The sequence below is a fragment of the Numida meleagris genome, chromosome 10, assembly GCF_002078875.1.
Source record: "Numida meleagris isolate 19003 breed g44 Domestic line chromosome 10, NumMel1.0, whole genome shotgun sequence".
NCBI classification, from domain to species: domain Eukaryota; kingdom Metazoa; phylum Chordata; class Aves; order Galliformes; family Numididae; genus Numida; species Numida meleagris.
In genome coordinates, this window is record NC_034418.1 from 16,627,105 (window position 1) to 16,648,403 (window position 21,299).

The window sequence follows — 21,299 nt, forward strand, 5'->3', positions numbered from 1 at the left end:
TTGCTGCAGGCAGAATTTCACACAAAGAACACAAACGTTTAAAACTTGAATAAATCTGGAATGCTTTTAAATTAAAAGAAAGGTAAAATCCAGTGAAGATAAGTGTGGAAGGATATGACAGAACAGAAATCAAATGCAACCAGACAGTTTGAAGGAAAAGTGGTTGGTAATAGTACTAGAGATTAAGGGGATCTGTAAATTTTGGGGAGTTAATACGTGTTCCTAGTAAAGTTGAAGAAGACTATATTATATTTCCAGTTTGTGTTAAGACCAGTTGATGTGGAGAAGGTGGAAGATAGCTCTTAGAGTTCTGTTGTTGCAGTTGAGGACTTGCTGAAGAAGTTAGCACATCCTCAGGCTTTAGCTCCATAGGGAGATGTAACTGCGGCGGAGAGAAGTAAGATTCAAAAACCATATTGTTTCAGCAAGCATGGAAACTTTGGATTTATTTGTTTCAGAAGAGACTGTAGGAGTTACTGTGGATCTAACATCAAATAAATACATGAATACTACAGTGATTCATTGCTTTCCCAAGACTGTAGCAAACAAGACGAGAATTACTTCATTTGTCACAAAGATTCAATGCTGCAGTAAACATGGGAACATTGTTCTAGGTTTGTTTTCAAACCAAAGCCCTATTTCACAATGAAGTACCAACAAAAGGGATGTAAATTCCTTCTGGTTAGTGATGTGTACTTCATAGTAAGTGCTGACTTCATGAAACTCTTCTCGTGATTGTAAGTCTATTTTGTTTTCTTACAATACTCTTGTAAATACTACTGCCTAATTTTAGATGTGGTATGAAAACATGGTCTGGAATATAATTACTAAAATCAAAAACCTTTCTGCTGAAGGAAAATTCACTGCAGTTGGTATAGACGTTGTTCACAAAATGCTGTTATGACCACAAGAGGATGCTAAAGTCATAATAATATTTTTATTCAATATGGTAGGACGTGAGGAAAAATAACAGTTAACCTACAAAGGTATTGGTTGACATTAAATCAGAGTTTTTCTTGTTGTCTTTGTCCTAATTTTCTACAGCAATTCATTATGTTAAGAAGACTGAATGTGTGGGCAACACATTTAAAACTTTGCTGCATTAGTAATGTGTTCTGACAAACTTGAGCATTAATAACTTTATGGCAAATGTATTTCAACAGTCGTGGAAGAATTTTCATCTGCACCTGTGCTTTGTGCCCTTTCAGGTGCCAGGTTCTTTGTGTAACAGGGGACTGACATTTCTCTCTTCTGGTTTTGATCAGAACTACCACTGTAAGCAGGGAACATGATCTTATAAAATGGAGGCAGAAAGACAAGGACTTTGTGATTCTGCTACCTGCTCTGCGTGGTTATTGCTTTATGTCTTCCAGTGAACGGTGCTGGCTCTTAAGTTCATGCAGTGTGTGGCATGATGCCTTTAGAAGCCCTTGTGTTCATTATAAAACCAAATAATCTTCCCAGTAGGCAATTGCTATGATTATTTGCGTTTTTCGTGCAGTTTTGTATGCTGCTTGTCCTTATTTCACAAACTTAAAACGTGCCAGATCCAATATTTTCCTTGAACAGGTTTTATTTAGGTACCTAAATAACAGGTCAGACTTCTAGGAAAAGCTCCCCTGGTTGCTCTCCATTTCATAACTGTGACAGACTTAACACTTATGTGCTATGGTTTCTTGTTTTTAAACTTGTGCCATTGCTGCTCTATTCAAAAGTGTGAAAACAGTAAGAATTATATTATTGTGTAATCCTGCAGGTTTTAGAAGCAGTAAATCAAACACACTGTTCAGAAGGCTACGGTAATATCTGTCAATCCTGTTTGCACTAAGATACTTGTGCTGTGAGATAGTGTCTGCTGAAGTCTGTAAACTGATGCTACCACATCACCTTTATTTGCTAGAGTTTCTGGGAATCTTGTTAACTGATTTGTATTATTTTGTAATGCCTCAGCAAATACTTGTTTTCATGGCTAGCATGTGTGTTTAAATGATGCTGAATGTGCTGTTTCTTATTCTGCAGAATTACTGGAAAATGTAAAACTAGTACATAAACCAGTGTCTTTGCAACCTCGGGGGCTGATCAACAAAGGAAACTGGTGCTACATCAATGCTGTATCCTTACCTTGGGAGAACTAGTATATTCAAATATGTGCTTAATTTCTCACAGTTTTTTCCTAGTTTAATCTGGTAAGTTTTCTAGAAAAGTCTTTGTCTTCACATACCGTGCTGCTGTTGTTCAGGTGTTTATGTTAACATCACAAAATCCAGGGGCATTTTGGATCACTCAACCCAGCATCCAGGGTTCCCTGCAGCTGATTGCACAGTCTTCACAGTTTCTCATACCTGTGTCAAAATAGTTCAGAACTGTAATTATCTCCTGACAAGAAACCTTGAGAATTCTACTTATGTTTGCTCATGGCTCTTTGTAAATTGACTGAAGTGGTTCTTTTGTACTTAAAGGAAGCATTCTTCCTCATTGGTTTTGTTTTGGCAATTTGGTAAATTGATCAGTTTTCTGTTGGTTTAATACCATCATTGTATAATACCATGATGATCTACTGGCTGTTAGTGTCTCGTCTTCTTAAATGAAGTGATTTAAAATGGAGTGCAACGGGGTGGAAGATTGGCTTGCTCTTGAAATTATTAAGATGTTGGTGAAAACACTGTGTTACAAGATGCTGGGATTTTTTTAGCAGGATTTCTGTGCTTTAACAGCTAATGTGAGAAAAGTCCATCTAATGGTTCCACTGTATTTACTGGATTAAGAGTTAAGTTTGCTTTGCGTATCATCTGTAATATTATTGAATATTTGGTTAATATGCAGATTGCTTTCTGAATATTTCCTTAATGCCACTGCATAGACCCTGCAAGCCTTGGTTGCTTGCCCTCCAATGTATCATTTAATGAAGTCCATTCCAATGTATTCAAAATCACAGCGGCCGTGTACCTCAACACCAATGATAGACAGTTTGTAAGTAGCTCCTTTTTAAGAAAATAAAAATGAAAATCAATCTGTGATCTGATTAAGCTCATTAAGAAGTATCTAAGAAATGATTGTTTACTGTAGTTGATGAAAGCTGTTATGTACACAGAAGACTGCTTTTTTTTTGACACTTGGCTTTCATAATGAACTTAGTATTTTATACTTCTTTTTCTAGTTGTGAAAGCAGATACTTCCTCTTGCCTTATTATGGTTTTTAATTAGTTTTCGAGGTGCAGAAGTGACTGTGAGGACTGACTTCCCACCTCAGCGTGTTAGCAGTGGTCTGGTTAATTTTTGTCTGAACTTCATTCAGACTGCTGTATTGGTAGTCTAGGATTTTTGGCTGTCAGTAATAAAAAGTGATCTAATCTTTCTGTTTTTCCCTTTAAGTCTTAACATGCTGCTCATGTGTAGTTGTTCCTTCCGTTCTGTTTCAGTGTTCGTTTAATGAATGAATTCACTAATATGCCTGTACCTCCTAAAGCAAAACAAGGTGAGTGGGAGTAGGGGGGAAGAAGTCTTAAAAACACTATTGGAAAGCTTTGGGGTAAGGATCTATATCGTATGGCATACATAAGACCTTTAAATACCGATGCTTGATCCTTTCCATGGGTTTTCAGCCTTTCAGGTTTTGTTGAAATCTTTCATAGTTTGCATTTGCTTTCCTTCCAGTGTCTTGTTTTTCTTTATTGGTGTTTCATATCAAGAAATCGTCTGTGTTGGGCCTTAGGTACTTCTGTTTGGTAGACCAAATGTACAAACACAGCAAGAGTAGGGTTTTATTTAAGGGTTTGTTTAATCGTTAAGATGTCTTCTCAGAACATACCCTTCCTAACAAAATTGTTTGGTATTCACTGTGTTTATTCCATTTCCTTCTTTATATAGTTCCAGCTGTTTTGTTTAACAGCTTGCTCAATTGTGTTTTCTTAAATACTCAACACACATGACTTCAGAACAAGAAAGGAGCGTAGTAAATCTCTTAGAGCAGTTAGGGAGTGCCTGCGAGCAGTGGCTTTTAATTCTTCTGCATCCTGTGTGTATACTGTAGCAGTATGAAAACTTTAGAAGTATATTCTCGATAATACATGTTTAAGGTCAATGACAGTTAGAGGTATGTAGAGAGGAATAGAGTATTTTTCAATGTAAGTACATTCTTGTAGGTTTCATTTTTCTGTCTCTAAACCAAATCTGTTATATTACCAACTTACAGAAATAAAAATCAATTTCAGAAATGTGTTTATGTAACATTATAAGAAAATACCATGAGGACTTGGTTGCTCCAGTGATTTCCAAACAGTTCAGACATTTCTGTGGTTTGTTGTTTTAAAGTTTTGTTTCTGTAAAACACATCTTACTGTCTTATGCAACTTAGTTCTAAGTCATTTTAATTGTGTTTTAGTTTTCAAGTCTTATTTTCTGATGTCTTGTATTGCCATTAGGTTGAACTTTTTTGTCAAATGGGCCATACTGTTTCTTGGTTAGTTTTTTTTGTTTGGTTTTGTTTTCCTGCGGGAAGGAAAAGTGATCCATTAGAATTATAAATGCTTCTTTAAAGCAAAAAAAAAAAAAAAAAAATAGAAGAATTGTTACTCTTGTGTGTGATGTTATAGGTATTCTTGTTGGTATTCATAGTGTTGAATATAAAAAGAGGGTTTTGAATTTTCCAGACCATGAGTAAGTCAGGGTAGAATGATGTTTTCTAAAAAAAGCTTTGTGGATAGGAGTTGTATCTTAAGGATCCCGAACTTGAGTTACTTGGCTGAAAGTGTAATAAGACTGTTTGTAGAAGATGACTTTTGGATTCCAAAATCTAGCGATGTGTGAAATAAATGTTACAGTAGAATGTAGAAATGCTTCTGTGTGCTGCTTCTTAGATGTACTTCTCTTTGTCTTGCAGCTTTAGGTGATAAAATTGTGAGGGACATCCGACCAGGAGCTGCCTTTGAACCTACGTATATTTATCGACTTTTGACGGTAATCAAGTCAAGTCTGTCAGAGAAGGTATGACTTGAAAATCTTTGACTTCTGTAGTTGCATCACAAGACAGTCGCTATCATTGGAACAGTGTAAAAACCATACATCAGTTTTTGTGCCTAAGTATCTCTAAAATCAACTGATTGGTGGTTCATTGTAATTATACTGGACTACCACGGGGCTTGAATTGTTTGAAGATGTTAATCAGATAAGTTTGGCAGTTTGGTATATCAGAATCATGAGAAAAATGGAAGAGGACAACTTCTATTTTTATAGGGAAGATAACATTGATTTTTATTTTAGAAGTGTGTAGTTGTTTATTTCTGCTTCGGTTTCAGTGTGGAATGATTGAAGTTCTGCTGAGACTTACACTACTTCAGGTTTAGTTTAAATTTGAATGGCAGATTATGACTCAAACCATCTTTTGGTTTGGACTTGATTGCAGCTGTTGGTGTTAATTCCAAAGGAAGTTGCACAAATATGAACTTGCGTATTACGTTTATTAAGTATTTGCTGTCATGGTTGGTTACTAACTCCTGTGTTGGTTCTTTTTGAAATAGGAATGAACAGATGTTATAGTAAAACTTAAGTTTTCTTTAACTTTTATAAAACATTGTAACCTAAGTAGTTGATAAATTTGCAAAATTAACAGGAAAGCCAGAAGTTGAATGTCTTTATATCTGCTTTTAAATTGAAAACATGAAAATGCCATATAATTATTGAAGAAACATTTTATTCAGGGCAGACAAGAGGATGCTGAAGAATACTTGGGATTTATTCTCAATGGACTACATGAAGAAATGCTGACCCTAAAGAAACTTCTCTCTCCACATAATGAAAGTTAGTTTTCTTTGTAGCAAACTTCATTTCATTTGAGTGTTTGTCTGTAAAAATGCTTTCTCTTCTTTTGTGCTGATTATGTAATACAAAGAAATTTTTGGAGGAGATGTTGAGATAGGGATGGAATGCCATGTTTTCAAGGATTCATGTCTAAGTTAAAATTGTTACTGGGAATTTGGCTTTCTCCATGGTAGACTGAAAATAGAAGTGCATTTTGCCACTGTTAATTAAGATCTCTTTTTGGAAGTAGAGACTTCTAGACTAATGGCTAACTCAAAACAACATAGTAAATGATTTCAAAAGTCTTATTGACAAAGATGGAGGAAAGTTGTTGTTGAAATAAGTGTTACGATTTATATGCAGTCTAAAATACCATTTTATTTTACAGTGGCTTTATGTTTGGGTCCCCATTTAAAAAAGAAACAAAACAGTGTTAGCCTTAGCCAAGTATAGAGTTCAGGTCACCAGTTACCAATTTCTCTTCAGCAGGGTAAAAATTTTTTATGATATAAAATGATCATTCAGTATTTTGTTCTCTGGCTGTGTGCTAAGCCTTCTTTAGCCTCCTGACTTTGGCACTTGAAAAGAAAATATTTGCTAAGCCTTGGGTTCTCTGTAAAATATCTGTGCAGAAAAGGAGTTGTATTTAATAATGGCATAATTATGCTTCCAGAGTAACATTTCGCTTTCTATTTTTCTACTCCCTAAACTTATAACTAAAAATATATGAAGGTTTATTAGAAAACTGCATGTATTTACATACAGTCATCAGTGAGCTGCATTTGGTTGATACATGGGTATGCCCAGCTGTGAGGGGGCCAGGAATATTCTCATTTACGTTTTCAAATCTATGGCCTATGAAATAGGTAATCTCTGAAAACATTTTATCTTCTGTGTATAATTAATAGTTTTTTACTTTTTAAGTTCTGTGTCTGATTGCATGTATTATTTGAAAAGAAAACAAACACAAAACAATATTTTTCTTCACTTTTAAGAACTCTCTGTTTCCAATGGCCCTGAGGTTCAGACTGTTCATGATGAGGAGGAGCAAGATGAGCAAGGAGAAGGCAGTGAGGATGAATGGGAGCAAGTGGGACCTCGCAACAAATCCTCAGTCACTCGACAGGCTGACTTTGTTCAGACTCCAATAACTGATATTTTTGGTGGTCACATAAGGTAGTACTTCTATTAAAAAGTTGTTGAGACTGTGGCTTGCTTTGCCTTCACAAACAATTTCTTCCTCTGCTTTTCATGTTCTGTTTCTCACAGTAGTTAGGTAGAAGAAAACAGTTTGTTTGGAATGATGAGCGTTTGTTTTGTGAAGCATTTGTTAGCAAGTGAATCAAAGATAGGTCATAATAATAATAATACTAATAAAATGGATCCAAAAGATTCTGTGAATTGTTGTAGAGTCTGAATCTTTTCAGTGAACAAAACTCCTGAATTGTTTTTAGAGGTGGAGTTGGAAATACGTGCTTTGTATGTTGATATTAACATTTAAAGAGTTCCAAATTAATTTACAGCTATCCAATTCTCGTGGCCTCGCTAGATGGATAGTGAGATTAGCTAAGACTTAAACCCAGTCAGTAAAAGAATTGAAATAATAAAATTGTTAACTTCTGGTTGTTTAAACACATGAGCTTCCCGGAGGCACATAAGTTTTGTATAATAGTTAATAAATAAAATGTTAAAGACGAAAGAAGTTCGGAAAAATGTAAATCACTACAAGATGTTTCAGGAATGAAAAGAATGTGGGACATTACTTATATTCAGGTCTGATTCCAGAGGAAGGCAAAAAGTAGATAGTGAAGGAGTATTTTTTTTGAAAAGGATGCCTACTTACTTGTTTGGAGAAATATATAATTTAAAATGAAAACAAGGTAAACACTTAACTAAAAACTAGTTGACTAGTTGCTAGACTTGAAGAATTATTTTTAAATTGGAGACAGACACTTAATTGCTGGTGTTTGACTCCGTGTGTTGCCAGATATTCAGTCGAGAGGTGTGAATAATGCGGGCTAGGACCTTCTGCCTGTGAAATGTGCTGAAATTATTCCTTAGGGATTTGAGTCAGACAGCTGGCAAATAAAATGATATTTTCCATAAAAATTGGAAGCATTTTACGTATTGAAGTTCCACATTGATGGTGTCTTCATGTACCCAAGGAATCGTTAATACTCACTTGTATTATCAAAATCAGAATCTAGATCTCTGTATGATTCCGTTAGTATATTAAATTCAAAATATTTAAAGAATGCTGTTTTCTGTAGAAAACCAGAGATAATAACGTGGGGGTAGTACTGAAAAAGGCAAAAACTTGAGATGAGCAACAGAACCACCCAGTCCACTCTGACATCTGTTGTCTGCTTTCACCACACCCATTTTCTTTAGTCTTCAAACTGGGTCGCACAGTTGACCACAGAAACAGTATCTCCTGTTGTGATGCTGGAAAGCTTCCTCTTCTGAGGCTGAGGGTGGAGGTAGGAAGGGTTGAATGCAGAAATGCCGGTAGAAATCTACCAAATGAAAGCATCAGAAATTGGAAAGAATCAAATGGAGAATGCCTGGACTGGAAAACGTGGTGTGGATTGGCACCTTTTGGCCTGGGTGACTTTAAGCACTCCTTGGGTCTTCGTTTGACGGTTGAATGCGTGCTAGGGTGTAATTGTTTAAAGAATTTATTTTTTTAAAGCAGTGTGGGACTTAAGCGTAAGCGTGCAGGTGCACAGTTCTGTCAGGATCTGCTTTGTTAGTGTGCAGAGTCCCTTTTGATTTTTCAGGCTGTGTGAATTTGAAGTGTGTTACGCAAGGTAGCTCACAAACCAGTTAGAAGCCTGCAGAATATTTCCATAGATAGCACCAACTCTTCCCTGTAAAAGAAAAAACACATAACATATTGTTTAGTCTAAGGAGGAGAGCAGTGCCCGTTTTCATTTAAAAAAAAAAATAATCCTGAAACAGTACTGAGGTTATTGACAACAGTGCATTTTCCCTTGACCGATAGAAATTTCTAATTATTCTACTAAGTAGTTAAGCTATGGAAAACCAGAATCCAATAAAGGTTTTGCTGTCAAATCCATTTCTGTGTAACTTGAAGAAATTTTGCCATTTCATTCCTAGTAACTTTAAAAGAAAAAAGAGCTTTTCATTAATACCTTTGCAGACTATCATCCATATTAGTAATTTAATCTTTAATACATGGACTTGGTAGCAGTTTTCTGGTGATCATTGCCCTAAATAATGGTTAGCTTAAAAAGGGGTTGGGAAATGTATCCAAAAGCAGCAAGACTTACACAGTGCAGGGTTTGTTTATTGAAACACTGCTCTTGCCATGTGTTGAAGGTTTTGTCCTTAAATATAGCCAAGGAGGAAGCGCTGAAGTGAAATAAACATGGTACTGTGTTTCATATGCTGTCTTTCCTTTGAAGAATATGTGTTTGCCAATGTGAAGATACATCGACTGTGTTGCTGCTTCAGGGTTTTGCCTGAGTTGCAGGGGCTCTTTTGATAGGAGTTTGCAGTTATTGTACCTCTACATTAGCACTTCATACACGATTGAGGGAAATTTCAGTGTGCCTGCAGGAATTATGGCTCTGTTAATTATCTTAAGCTTTCGAGCTTTGTGGAGCACTGTCGTGAGCTTAAGAATATAATAAGCCATTTATTTCTTCAGCTGTATAAAATGACATTTTTTAACAGCTGGGACTTCTTAGTGTAAGTACTGCTTTCAAAAGAAAATAAATTCTTGAGCCACGTTTGATAGCTTTCAGGGAAAACAGGAAGAGCGCACTTAGTGCAGTGATGTGGTTGAAGAATGAACTATCTCATTGCACAGAACAATCTTCACCAAGCCAGGTTACTGAAAGGCTGCAGTTGATTGCCCTTCCAAAAAAAAAAAAAAAGCAAACAGGAATATTTGTATTCTCATGCCCTATGTTGTTACCACTATGGTTTTTCCAAGAGTCTCCCATCTCTGTACAGAGGGGTGCGTGGACAAAGTCTGGACATGGAAAATGATGGAAGGAAAAGAAAATGCTGATCCTTGACAGAGGATAGTTTATATTTCCTAAGGCAAGATCTAACCAAACAATTTAAAGCGACTGTGAAATTGGACACAGTGAAGTGACTGAAATAATCACGTGTTTTAATTGCACAACCTGGACTTGGTTGTAATTTTTTTTTTACAGCACAACATAACTTGGAGATGGATCAGTGCGTTGCACTTCTGAACATTTGTTTAACAAGCGTAATTTCAGAAGTCTGACGTGAGCAGAGATGATTTTAAAGTTGTAAGAATCATTGTTTTGAACGTGCAAGTGCAGTGCAGGTGTTCCGTGCCTCCCTGCATAAAGAGCAGGCTTCCTGACATACTTGCCAGAAGTATGTATGTTTCTTAGAACAGAAGTGTTTTTGTGGTTAGCAGCAATGAAACGAACTGTAGAGGCCAAGGAAAGAATACAATTAGGTATAGCTTGAACTTTAAAATAAAGCTTTGTTTTTGCAGTTTTTACAGAAGGGGCTGTAGCCATTCAGTATCTTATCTGCCTTTTTAATGTAAACTGTTCCCAATTTTTCAGGCTTCTTAAAGTAAATCAACTTTAACTGTGCTCTGCCATGAAATACAGAAATGTTTTATTTTCAGTTCAGAAGAAGATGTTAGAACTATCTGAAAGCTCAAGGTGGATTTTGGTAGAGTCAGTCATAACGTGTTTTAATGTGTCCCAAGTTGAAGATTTCTAAATGCCTGATCAAAAATTTAATTGCTTGAAGTTCTTCAAGTGACTGATGCTTATCCAGAATTGTTTTAATCCTTGCATAAATAAAATAATTAAAATATAATTCCATTCAGTATGCTCTGAGGAGTTATGAAACTGATTTTACATGTATTAAAGTGGATTCAAGCTATTGAATCAAGTGGATACTAGCTTTTGAAGCTAGTGTTTGTATGTTTTGTTCAGGTTTAACTATCGACTGAGTTAGCAAGGTGGACGTTCATTTGTTCGTTCTTGAAGATTATGTATTGTTGAATGTGAAAAAGGAAAGTAATTCTCAATTTTTTTTTTTCCCTCCGTAGATCTGTTGTTTACCAGCAGAGTTCTAAGGAGTCTGCTACACTGCAACCTTTCTTCACCCTGCAACTGGATATCCAGTCTGACAAGATACGCACCGTCCAGGATGCGTTGGAAAGTTTGGTGGCAAGAGAGTCTGTCCAGGGTTACACCACAAAAACCAAGCAAGAGGTGTGTTCTGTTGACCCCTTTTTGCAGTCAAATATTAAAACTTCTTTCAAGGGCTTTTATTCAGCTCTTGGTTTACAAATAGTTTCTTGAACTCCTACTCCTTACGTTAATAAAAAAGGTACTGACCTTTTCAGTGTCTTGCAGCAGTAAAACACAATACATTTGAATATGTACAGTGAAAGGCATTCAAGAAAGAGAACAAACCCTGAAGCTGTGCCCGTAAATTGGTATTTTTTCTGAAGATTTTACTTGAGTATATTATTAAATTAACAGGGTCAACTGTGATAATAGTATGTACTTTTAGAAGTAAAATGCCTTTTAGCTAGCCTTAACATATGGATTCCTGGGGATTGCCAGGAATCTTACTGAAGGAGCAGCTCTCAGGAGCGTTGCTTGAAAGTGCACTGCAGCTTTGGAAGAAAAATCTTGCAGCAATACATTAGCATGGTTTTCTGTGTTGCTGTTCTTGATGAGTAGTTTTACACACTTCACTTAGAAGTGAAAAATGAAAATACTCATTGATGCCAGGCTTGGCTGTACAGAATATGGTCAGTCAATATGCAGGAACTCTACATTCAGTTTTAGGTAGTCACTTCAACAGTAATTCTTCACAGCTGGGGAATATTCAGAAGACAGCAACCACAGTGAATAGCAGTCTGAAGTTGTGGTGTAAAAGGAAAGAATGAGAGGGAGGAGCTGCTCCTTCTCAAGGAAAGACGTGGAAGTAGAAGGATGAGACTGGGTGTAAGACAGAGCTGCCTCTGACATATAAAAAGGGAGCGAAAATGGGAGTAAGAACCTAGATGAGCTTGCCTGTTGCGCTTGTAGAGTTGTCCTTTCTACTTAAGAGGAGGTTAGAGAAACACCATCCAGGATTTATATAAACTGGTTATGCTTGATTCAGAGAGGAGGGACAGGAGGAGCTTTTGAGACCTCCAAGTCCTGTGATTCTCTGTCTTTTTGAGTACCAAGGTATTTTGTTCTGCACCTTCATGCATCTCTGCTTATTGCTTATCATATTTTTTTAAACAATATAGTACAGAAAAGTATTAATTACAATAGAGAAGTACTGCATAGGAAGAAGACTGTACTTCTGGCATATACCTTGAGAACTTGTGATACAGATTAATAAAGTAAATTTATCTCCAGTGTGAGCTATCTTCTTGCTTCTTAGAGCTTTTATTAGTAAAGAACGTAATCTCTGGTCTTCATGGATTGCTCAGATGAAATTTTTGCATATACTTCTTGTAGCTGCTTTCAGGAGGCAAGGGTAGGAGGAGGTTCTTCAGCTGTAGTTGTTCTGACACTTCTATACCTGTTAGTCTTCTAAGTGCTACCATTAAAAATACAGTCAGATTAGGAGAGGACGTGCTTTGAAGACCTGAAGATGGATAGCAAAAATTCTTTTGTCTTGTGTGCTCAGGAGTGAGTGTGAGTTAACACCTCTTTCTCCATTTGTCTTCCACGTGGAAAAAAATATCTGCACTACAAAATCATCATGGTTTACCATGCAAATTTTTTTTTGCTGGATTTTTTTTCTGCAGATGGTTTTAACTTCTTTACTTATAAACCAATTACAAGTTTTGGAATAAGAGTTTTCAATTTCGGTGTGGGAGGTTTGGTCTGGTTTATATTTTAGAGGCTGAAGGGAAATACAAGCATTCACAATGTCTTTTAGATCTTTTATTCAAGAGAAGTTCACGTCAAAAGAGCTGTTCTTGTGTTACAAATCGTAGTGAAAACACTGAACGCATTGAAAACTACTATCTGCCAAGTCCTAAAAGCCAAAATATGTTGCAAAGAAGCATTTCATCTTCATTTTCCGTATGGGGAACTCAGGAACTCTTGCTAAAGCTAAAAAATCTATTATTACTCTCTATTTTTTTATTGTCTTCTGATTTTTTTTTCTCTAATCTGAATTGTATTAATGACAAGTTGTGGGCGTAAGCCATAGTTACAATAACAATAATCTTCCAAATGCATGAATGATCTCTTAGTTTATTTTTTAATCATAAGAGCTGGTTTAGAATTTTGTGCTAATATAAGCAGGAAATCATCAGTCTCATGCAGTGTTGAAAATAAATAGGCATTTTATATAGGGGTTTCTGTAGGTGTTTAAAAAGAAATGGCCTTCTCTTGCTGTGTATGCCATTCTGATTCTTTCTAGTCCTGCAGATCCGTTTAAGTCTTGAACGTTTCTGCGCCAAATATATATAAAAGCTTAATTTTAACTTGGTTGGAGTGACTTTTTTCTTATTTGCAGACAGACCTGTTCACATTTTCTAACAGAAGTGAAGACTCTTGAGTAAGAAACTGTCCCTTCCTCATTTACTTTTCCAGGTTTCCTTCCACAAACTCCTTAGAAGGAGTCTTCACATTCTCTGGAGTTCTCAAACTGCTTCTTGAGGCTTACACAAATATTTTCTCAGGAATCTGACTCAGTGTTCACTAAGCAAATGTTTGTAGCACTTTTTGCTGGTGGTGTTGCTACCAGAAATCAGGTCCCCTGGCAGTCAGGGCAGCAGGACATGTGCTGGATCCTCAGCTGCTGCTCCTCAGCCTGGCACCAGAACACAGCACTGCTGTGATCTAAGCTGAGGTGCAGGCACATGTTCCCAAACACCAGCTCAGTGACTGAGAATGGGGAACAGCAACTGCTTAAACCACTGCATTGATATTCTCCTGTGTCCTCCTATCTTGGTCTGGGCTTGGACCTGTGTAGTATTGGGGATTTGTTTGTTTTTGGCACAAAATTGAATTCAGAGGCTTCCTATTTGAGATTGAGAGGACTCAGTTCCAGGAAAATCTGCAAATAGTGATACCTGGGTGAATCAAGTGCATATTTTCTCTCTGTATAGTCTCTCCAGATTTGCTCCATAAAAACAGCAGCTGTTCCATGCTAGAACACGTGGGATATCCAAGCTCTTCTCATAGGAGAATTGTGTGAACCACTTGTCACATCTTCGCTTTCAGAGTCTGCCTTAGAGCTTCTTTTTCTGCGTGTTATTCCTGGAAGATGGATGGGTGGGCGCCAGCAGGCACTTATTGAGTGGAAAAGAACAGGGCCCTGTTTGGCCTGCTGGTTTAAAAAAACAACAAAAAGCACAAAAAAACCCTCTCTTAAGGCTCAGAGAAGCTGCCACTGTTGCCAGTGGTTAGATGGTTTTTGGATGCAGAAAGGCATATTTTGAACCCTTATGATGTAGGTGAAATTCTGCAGTTTGTAGAGAGTATTTCTGTTTCAAATGTCAAATTATTTCTTGTAAAAAGAATCAGCTCAAATCCTTGAGGAAATTGTGCACCCTACAAAACCTGCTTGCTTTGGTATCATAAGTTGAGCTGTAAGTTTTAGTATTCAAGGTTAGAAGAGTGATAGTTCTTCCTAATGATATTCTCTTCCACGCTCGGTGGCAGAATTGGGTCCTCTGTTGGAATACAGTATGCTAATGATTTACTATAAAGAGTGATACAGGTGATTTTTCTGAACCTGAAAATTGAGAGGAGCCTGACGCAGTTATTTGGAGTATATTTTTTTTTACTTCAGAATTTCTAGGAAGGGAAAGCGTTTTTGTTCTGCACTTCTGAGCCCGGTTTTACATTTCCAGACAGTAACTTTTTGGGTTACTTGGTTGTAACTATATAAAAGTCAATATTTAGTAAATAAATAAAAAATTGTGGCTGTAGCTCATAGCTTTCTCATGGATTTTCTTTAGAATCTTTACAGAACCTTGTATACTTTTTAAAAAAAGAAATATCTTTCATTACTAATACCTTCCATAGCTCCTGACCGTGGTGGCACTGGTTTTTAGATGGCTTATTTAACAGCTCACTTTGCTTTTCAAGAGAATTCTTCAACATCAGATATCTTGTTGATTTAAAATAGTTTTTAAACTGTTGCCTTACTGGTCTCTTACTGTCATGTATAATTAATTGTCTTAATAATTATGCTGTGCAGACTTCGTGCATGTGTATTTACTTATTCCTCTTTTGAAGTAGTAATTTTGAGCAGTCATCAGAAATCACTATTAGTTCATCTTTGTTCTGTATTTTTAGGTGGAGATCAGTCGAAGAGTGACACTAGAAGAACTCCCCCCTGTCCTTGTTTTACACCTCAAGAGGTTTGTGTATGAGAAAACTGGCGGATGTCAGAAGCTTATCAAGAATATTGAGTATCCTGTTGATCTGGAAATTAGTAAAGGTAAAGCTTGTGGTTTTTTTTTTTTAAGAAGTTTTCCCTTTTGGGGAAGGGTAATGTTAAATGCTTAGTGCGTGCCTGTGTGATTCAGTTCTCTTCTTTGCTTCTGGCCTTGTGCACAAGATTTCTTCTCCATGGAGGGTATTGCCACCTAGAAACGTAGTAATTTTGTTGGATATCTTTTGTACTTTTTTTTCCCTCCATTAAAAGAATATATTTAGGTATCTGGAGATTCAATCCTGCCGAATCTCACACTGCCTATGTGTTGGTTTGGGCCACCATTGTGCAAAGAACGTTATGGTGAATGGTCCTATAACCTTTGTCACATCGTAGACATTGAGTTAGCCACGTGAGAGCTTCCTGCAGACCTAAGGAGTGAGGTTGTAGACTGATGAGGACAAATGCTGGGAATGACCCCTGAATGAAGGACGTGTCCATACTTAGGGCTGTTGCCAAATAATACTACATATTTTCATGTAAGATTTCACTTGGAAGTGGTAAATTATTGCAATAAATAGTGCCTGATGAAAGGAAACAGGCAGTTTATAGAAGATACAGCCTGAAAGCAGACTAGTGAGGGATAAGGGTTTGTGTCTTAATAAATATCTTAAGGACTGTTGGTTTTATGAAGGGTGAGAACTTGTATATATCCAGCATCAGAAGCTTGCAGTGGTAAATGCATTTTCTTTTGATCTGACAAGCTGACTGTTAGCCAACCAGCTCAGGAAGAAAGAAGTTCTGCTTTCAGCAGGCTTCAAAGTAAATTGCCTTCGTCACCAGATGTCAGAATCTTGAACCTTATTTAAAAGCCAGAGGAAACATTTCGGATGAACTTTCTCTGTTTATTCTGATGTTGGATTCTGTTAGAAATAATTGATCTCTGTTGAAACTGAATTTCTGAATTTGCTAACTGTTGCCTTTGTGACTCTTCTTCCTCCTCCAGAGCTACTATCTCCTGGTGTGAAAAGTAAAATTTTTAAAGGCCAAAGAACCTACCGGCTCTTTGCAGGTATTTTATCTATGTGCCTCTTGTCCCTGTATTGCAAATACAAGTTCTACATGTAGAATTCTAGAAACCCTGTGGATTACATAATATTTTCTTCTAAATTACAAAATTATTTTAAAATTGAAATGATTTCTGGGTGTCGAATTCTCTTATTTAGTGATTTTTTTGGTGTGTATGTGCATATAGGCCTGTAATGCTGTATCTGTATTTATATGCTGACTGTTCCAGCTTGAAACTCATACAGAAGTTCTGTAGCAGATCCACCCTGAAAAATAGCAGCAGCAGCTGAGATACAGCTGTAATATAACTATGCCTAAAACATACCCTAAGTTCTTGGAATGATGTTTCATCTAGGTATTGAAATAGCTGTCTGAATGCTGGCATCACGTTCCTTTGAACCCTCAAGATGAGTATTGCTGGCAGTCTGTGAGTAGCGTGCTGTAGGAGGAGAGGTTTAACTTGGAGGAGATGATGATATTTGTGTGAGGAAATGATGTTCTTAAGAGTCTGTGATGTATGTGAAATACTGAAATGGGTAGTTAAGATTGGAAGCTCTAAGTATTCAGGAGCAGCATTTTCATATTGAACAGAGTAGGCAGTAATGAATTTCCTGAGGTTTTACACTCCTCTGCAGTTCACAATTTGCACCTGCTTTTCTGTTGACCTTAGGAGAACATGATAAACTAGGAGAATCCAGAGCTTTTAACTTCCATGTCACTAATTCTGTGCCAGTAGTGGTAGCCGTGTGTGACTTGGTGATTTGGGTGTAGTTTTGTTACTGCTGAGGTTACAGAAGGAAAAAAACGCACCTGGCTCTCGTGAACAACCAGAACTGTTTGTGGCAGTGTAATTTTTTTTTATTGGAAGTGATTTTCATGGGGCAGGTTTGGAAACCGTGTTTAAAATGGCATGAAGAAAATGTGTTTGCACTCTGATTGTTTTTTAACTCCTTCTGTGGAAGAGTACAATACAGTTTTCTGGCAAGCGAGGCGTTCTCATCACAGACACTGAGCTTAGATGATTTGAACAAATATGTTTCAGGTATTGTGAACTATCTAGTGATTAAAATAAATTTTAGAACATGAGTAATTCAAGATTTATTTGGTAAATTCCCCAAAATTTTGTCTCTTTGATTCATATTACTGTAAAACATTTGGTTTTGTACAAGTGAAGAAAATCGGAGTAAGTTTGAAGTGTGTTTTTTAGACTGAAAAGACAGTTTGAAAGTTGTTTCTTAAATACATATTTTTGGCAATGGCCATACTTCTGGTATGTCAGTGCTTTCTGTATGGGCACATACTCCAAGAAAGAGTTAAATGCAATTTCTTCATGAATCCTTAGATTTAGGTATGTAGATCTCTTCCATTTGGAAGCACTGTCCACACGTAATGCTGAGAGCTCAGTATTAAACTTTGGGTTTGGTTTTTGTAAGGAGAGCTGAGCCCTCTGTTCTGAAAACATTTTGGATGTGGAGATAATTGAGGAGAGAAGACAGCTTGGTTCCCTTTTGGAAGCAGCAGTGTTGGTAGTTAAACAGATGTGTTCCATTCAAAATTTGAAGCAGATTACTGAGAACTAATAAATGGGAAATGTGTAGATGGGCACTTCAACAGAACCTGTTTTCAGAATAAAATCCTAGTTAAGACGAAACGAAATGATCATAGGTAGAATAATTGGCTTTATAATTGGCAGAATTTGAACAGTGTTCTGTGTGGCTTGATGTCCTCTCATTTTTATCTTCAAATATTTAGAAGATTGTTTGCCTTCTGGACTGCGCTATGGTCTTTCTTTATAGACTTTATCATAGACTATAGGCTTTATAGTTTTCTTTATAGACTCTTATGTAGATTGTTCCAATTTATTTTTTTAATAAATTGCCTTATGGGTTATGGCACTTGGCTTTCTTAATTCACTTGTGTCCTTCAGACTCATCAGATTTGGTATGCTGCAGAAACATTACACAGTACTGCCTGGTTGAATCAAAGCAGAATGAGACCTTTCTTCCCATCCTTTTACCTGGCAGTGGGTGTCGATGTGCGACGTACCCGCGCCTCACCAATCTCTCCCTTTTCACAGTTGTTTATCATCACGGCAACAGCGCAACTGGTGGCCATTACACTACGGACGTCTTCCAAATCGGGCTCAACGGCTGGTTACGCATCGATGACCAGGCAGTGAAGGTGATCAACCAGTACCAGGTGGTGAAGCCGTCTGCAGAGCGCACAGCCTACCTCCTGTACTACCGCCGAGTCGACCTGCTGTGAAACTTCTCCCTTTTAAGCTGTGTGTGCGAGATACCTGCTTTGTAGAACGCCAACTATCACTAACTTTTCTTCCTCCTCCTGTAAATGCTCTTTTGAGTGAATTTCTTTTTTTTTTTTATTTTTATTTTTTTTTCCTCCCTTGCAACTATGGGATAGAGCGAAAAAGGAAACTGCCTTGGGGTTTGTGCACAACGTAGTTTGTGTTGACTTCGACTTTGCGGAACGGAGTCACTTGGTTGAAAGACTCGAGTCTCGTGAATCACAAAAATAAATAAAATAAAAAAAGTAAAAAATTAAAAAAAAAAAATCTGAATTAATGCTGAATCCTAAGATAATAAACAGGGGGTTTGCATTTGAATCCCACTTTCTAATTGCGTAGTAGAAGAAAACCCTGCACCAGCAACAGAACTTGTAGATTTCTGTGAAAATGTTTTATCTTTACTTAATTAAAAATAAAAATTAAAAAAAAAAATAAAAAAAATAAAAAGCGCTCTCTGCTTCCCCAAAATAGTTTTTGATAAGTGGTAAAACATGAGCCAATGTGTATGAGATGGAGATGGTCCTACGTGCTTCAAAACATGTACAAACGTACAAAATGCAGAGTTGCTGGTTCCTGATAGGAAGACACATTTTAATAATTGTGTGATGAGAAACTGCTTAAGTACACATTGCAGATCAAATATTTGGAGTTAAGATGTTAGTCTATATAGATGGGTGATTGTAACTTTATTGCTATTATGAAATTTCAAACTGCATTTATGCTTCTGTGTACATGAAATTTAAAAGAAAAAAAATGGGCAAAATAATTAAGATTGATATTTCTTTAAGTCTGCTTTGTTTAATTTTGCTGTCTGCTCTCCTATAATGTTGAGTTCCTAATTGTACACAGTTTAGTGATATCTAGAAGTATAAAGTTGTCGCCCATCAATAAAAGTCACAAAGTTGGTTTAAGGTGTGTGTTTGCGTGGGTTTTGTTTTTCCTCTAGTGTAAATTCTGGCCTCGAGAACTCGTCAAAAGTGCCACGAGGAGATTTCTAGGAGGTGCAGGTAATGTTCCTCAAACGAAGTGCAGATGCTTTTTGTCTTTCACATCTCCTTGAAGCTTCAGAAGTGTTCCTATTTGGTGTTGAAATGTAACCAACCTTGGAGGAGGGGGCTCTTGCTGGGGCTGCGGCCCATGGGGAGCGATGCCCTCAGTGTCCTGCGTGGAGGGCTGGCACCTGCGCCAACCCCAGTGGTTCTATGAAAAGGGATGTTGGGTTTTTGAAGGGCTGGCACCTGCGCCAACCCCAGTGGTTCTATGAAAAGGGATGTTGGGTTTTTGAAGGGCTGGCACCAGTGCCAACCCGTGTGGTTCTATGGAAGGTCATGTTGGGTTTTTCAAGGGAAAGGAAGCAGCTCTGTAAGTGCCGCAGGTTACAACACTTGTCTCTGTTTTCTGCCCAAACAAAGCAAGAATTAGTCACCTTACAAAAGACAGGAAGCTTATTCATGGCTGCTTCCTTGAAAGGAGTGAAGTGATGGTGAGTCCCGGATGCTTTGGTTGTGCAGGGTTGTGCTGGTGCATGCATAGCTCCTGCAGCAGGAACAAATGAGCTGCAGTCTGCATGCACGGAGCTGCTGGAGCAGGGCAAGCCCTACTGACGTGTGTGGGACTTTTCTGTGCTGTTCTCTTGTAGGGATGAGTGTGCTGCTCGATTGCACTGCAGAACTCCCATTTTTGTGCTGTTGGAAGATGGAGGATGTTCATCTGGTGCTCACCTGCATCTCCAGTGGGTTGTGAAAGGGGCATTTCTGGTAACGTAGGTTTGCTGTGCTCTTGCCATTGCAGTGGCTGCTTCAGAGACACAATGGCAGCAGCTTTGTGCAACCATTGGTCTTGCCGTGCCATAGCAGCATAAAAAATGAGGATTTTGCACATCCATGTGTGCCAGGGGAAAGGGCAGGTGATCGCTGCTTGCTAGTGGGTCCTTGCAACAAATGGGGGTTTTGACCAATGACCCAAAACTTGAAGCTTTTGTGGGTAGTGTTGGATACCCTAAAGCTTTTCTGTTCAGAAGAGACCCACGTAGGCCCGTTGCAAAAATTGTCTCCTAACTAGGGAACAGGAGCTCCCCTTAGGTGTTAAATGGAATTGGAAGACACTGAAGGAACAGAGAGTGCTGTAAACAAGGAGCTCTCTTCTTCAGACAGCTGCACAAGTGCAGTTTGCTGTCTCTGTGCAGTTTGCTGTCTCTGTGCATTTTGTTGATAGGTTGCAGGTGTTGTTAATTATAAATGAGTAATGGCCGAGTGCAAAGGCAAGCACTGAGATCCTCAGCAAGGAGTGGAGGTTGTTCAGATGGCATTAATTTCGTTGACTTTCGGTAAGGGTATTACCCTTGTTGCTAAAATCTGTCTTCTGCAGTGTATTACTCAAAAGGGGAAAAAAGTACGAACCACGTGGCGAGTCTGACACACACACACACCACCACTGTTTCTTTTCCTTATTAAATCCTTCCAAACTGAGCGCTTTGCAGCCTGCTGATTATTCTCTGCGTCTGCAGTTATGTCAAAGAAGGAAAACCACCCCAAACTCCCCAAAAGGAAAAAAAAAAAATACAGTGGAAATGCTGTTAGAAAAATCTCAGAGCGTAAATTGGGAACGCTTGGGTGGGGTGGGGGAGAAAGGCTTCCAGTATCTGGAGCTATTTGGGGACGGGAGAAGCTGTGGCTTTCATTTTTCTGTTGTCTAAGAGATTGTAGCTTTTAATAGTTAAAGAAATTGCGCTTCTTTTTCACTTAATTGCCCAGCGGAT

The 21,299-nt window shown here is 37.7% G+C and overlaps 1 protein-coding gene across 1 annotated transcript in view; it reads left to right on the forward strand.

Annotated features, from left to right (window-relative positions):
* The window catches only part of USP10 (ubiquitin specific peptidase 10), a 46,581-nt gene extending 27,129 nt beyond the window's left edge, over window positions 1–19,452 (forward strand). Inside the window, exons 5-14 of the mRNA XM_021408992.1 lie at window positions 2,020–2,111; window positions 2,861–2,970; window positions 3,420–3,475; window positions 4,880–4,983; window positions 5,697–5,796; window positions 6,792–6,972; window positions 10,871–11,036; window positions 15,090–15,234; window positions 16,175–16,240; window positions 18,314–19,452. Of these exons, the coding sequence (XP_021264667.1) occupies window positions 2,020–2,111; window positions 2,861–2,970; window positions 3,420–3,475; window positions 4,880–4,983; window positions 5,697–5,796; window positions 6,792–6,972; window positions 10,871–11,036; window positions 15,090–15,234; window positions 16,175–16,240; window positions 18,314–18,501 (1,208 nt within the window). The 3' untranslated portion in view covers window positions 18,502–19,452. The remainder of the gene's footprint in view (window positions 1–2,019; window positions 2,112–2,860; window positions 2,971–3,419; window positions 3,476–4,879; window positions 4,984–5,696; window positions 5,797–6,791; window positions 6,973–10,870; window positions 11,037–15,089; window positions 15,235–16,174; window positions 16,241–18,313) is intronic.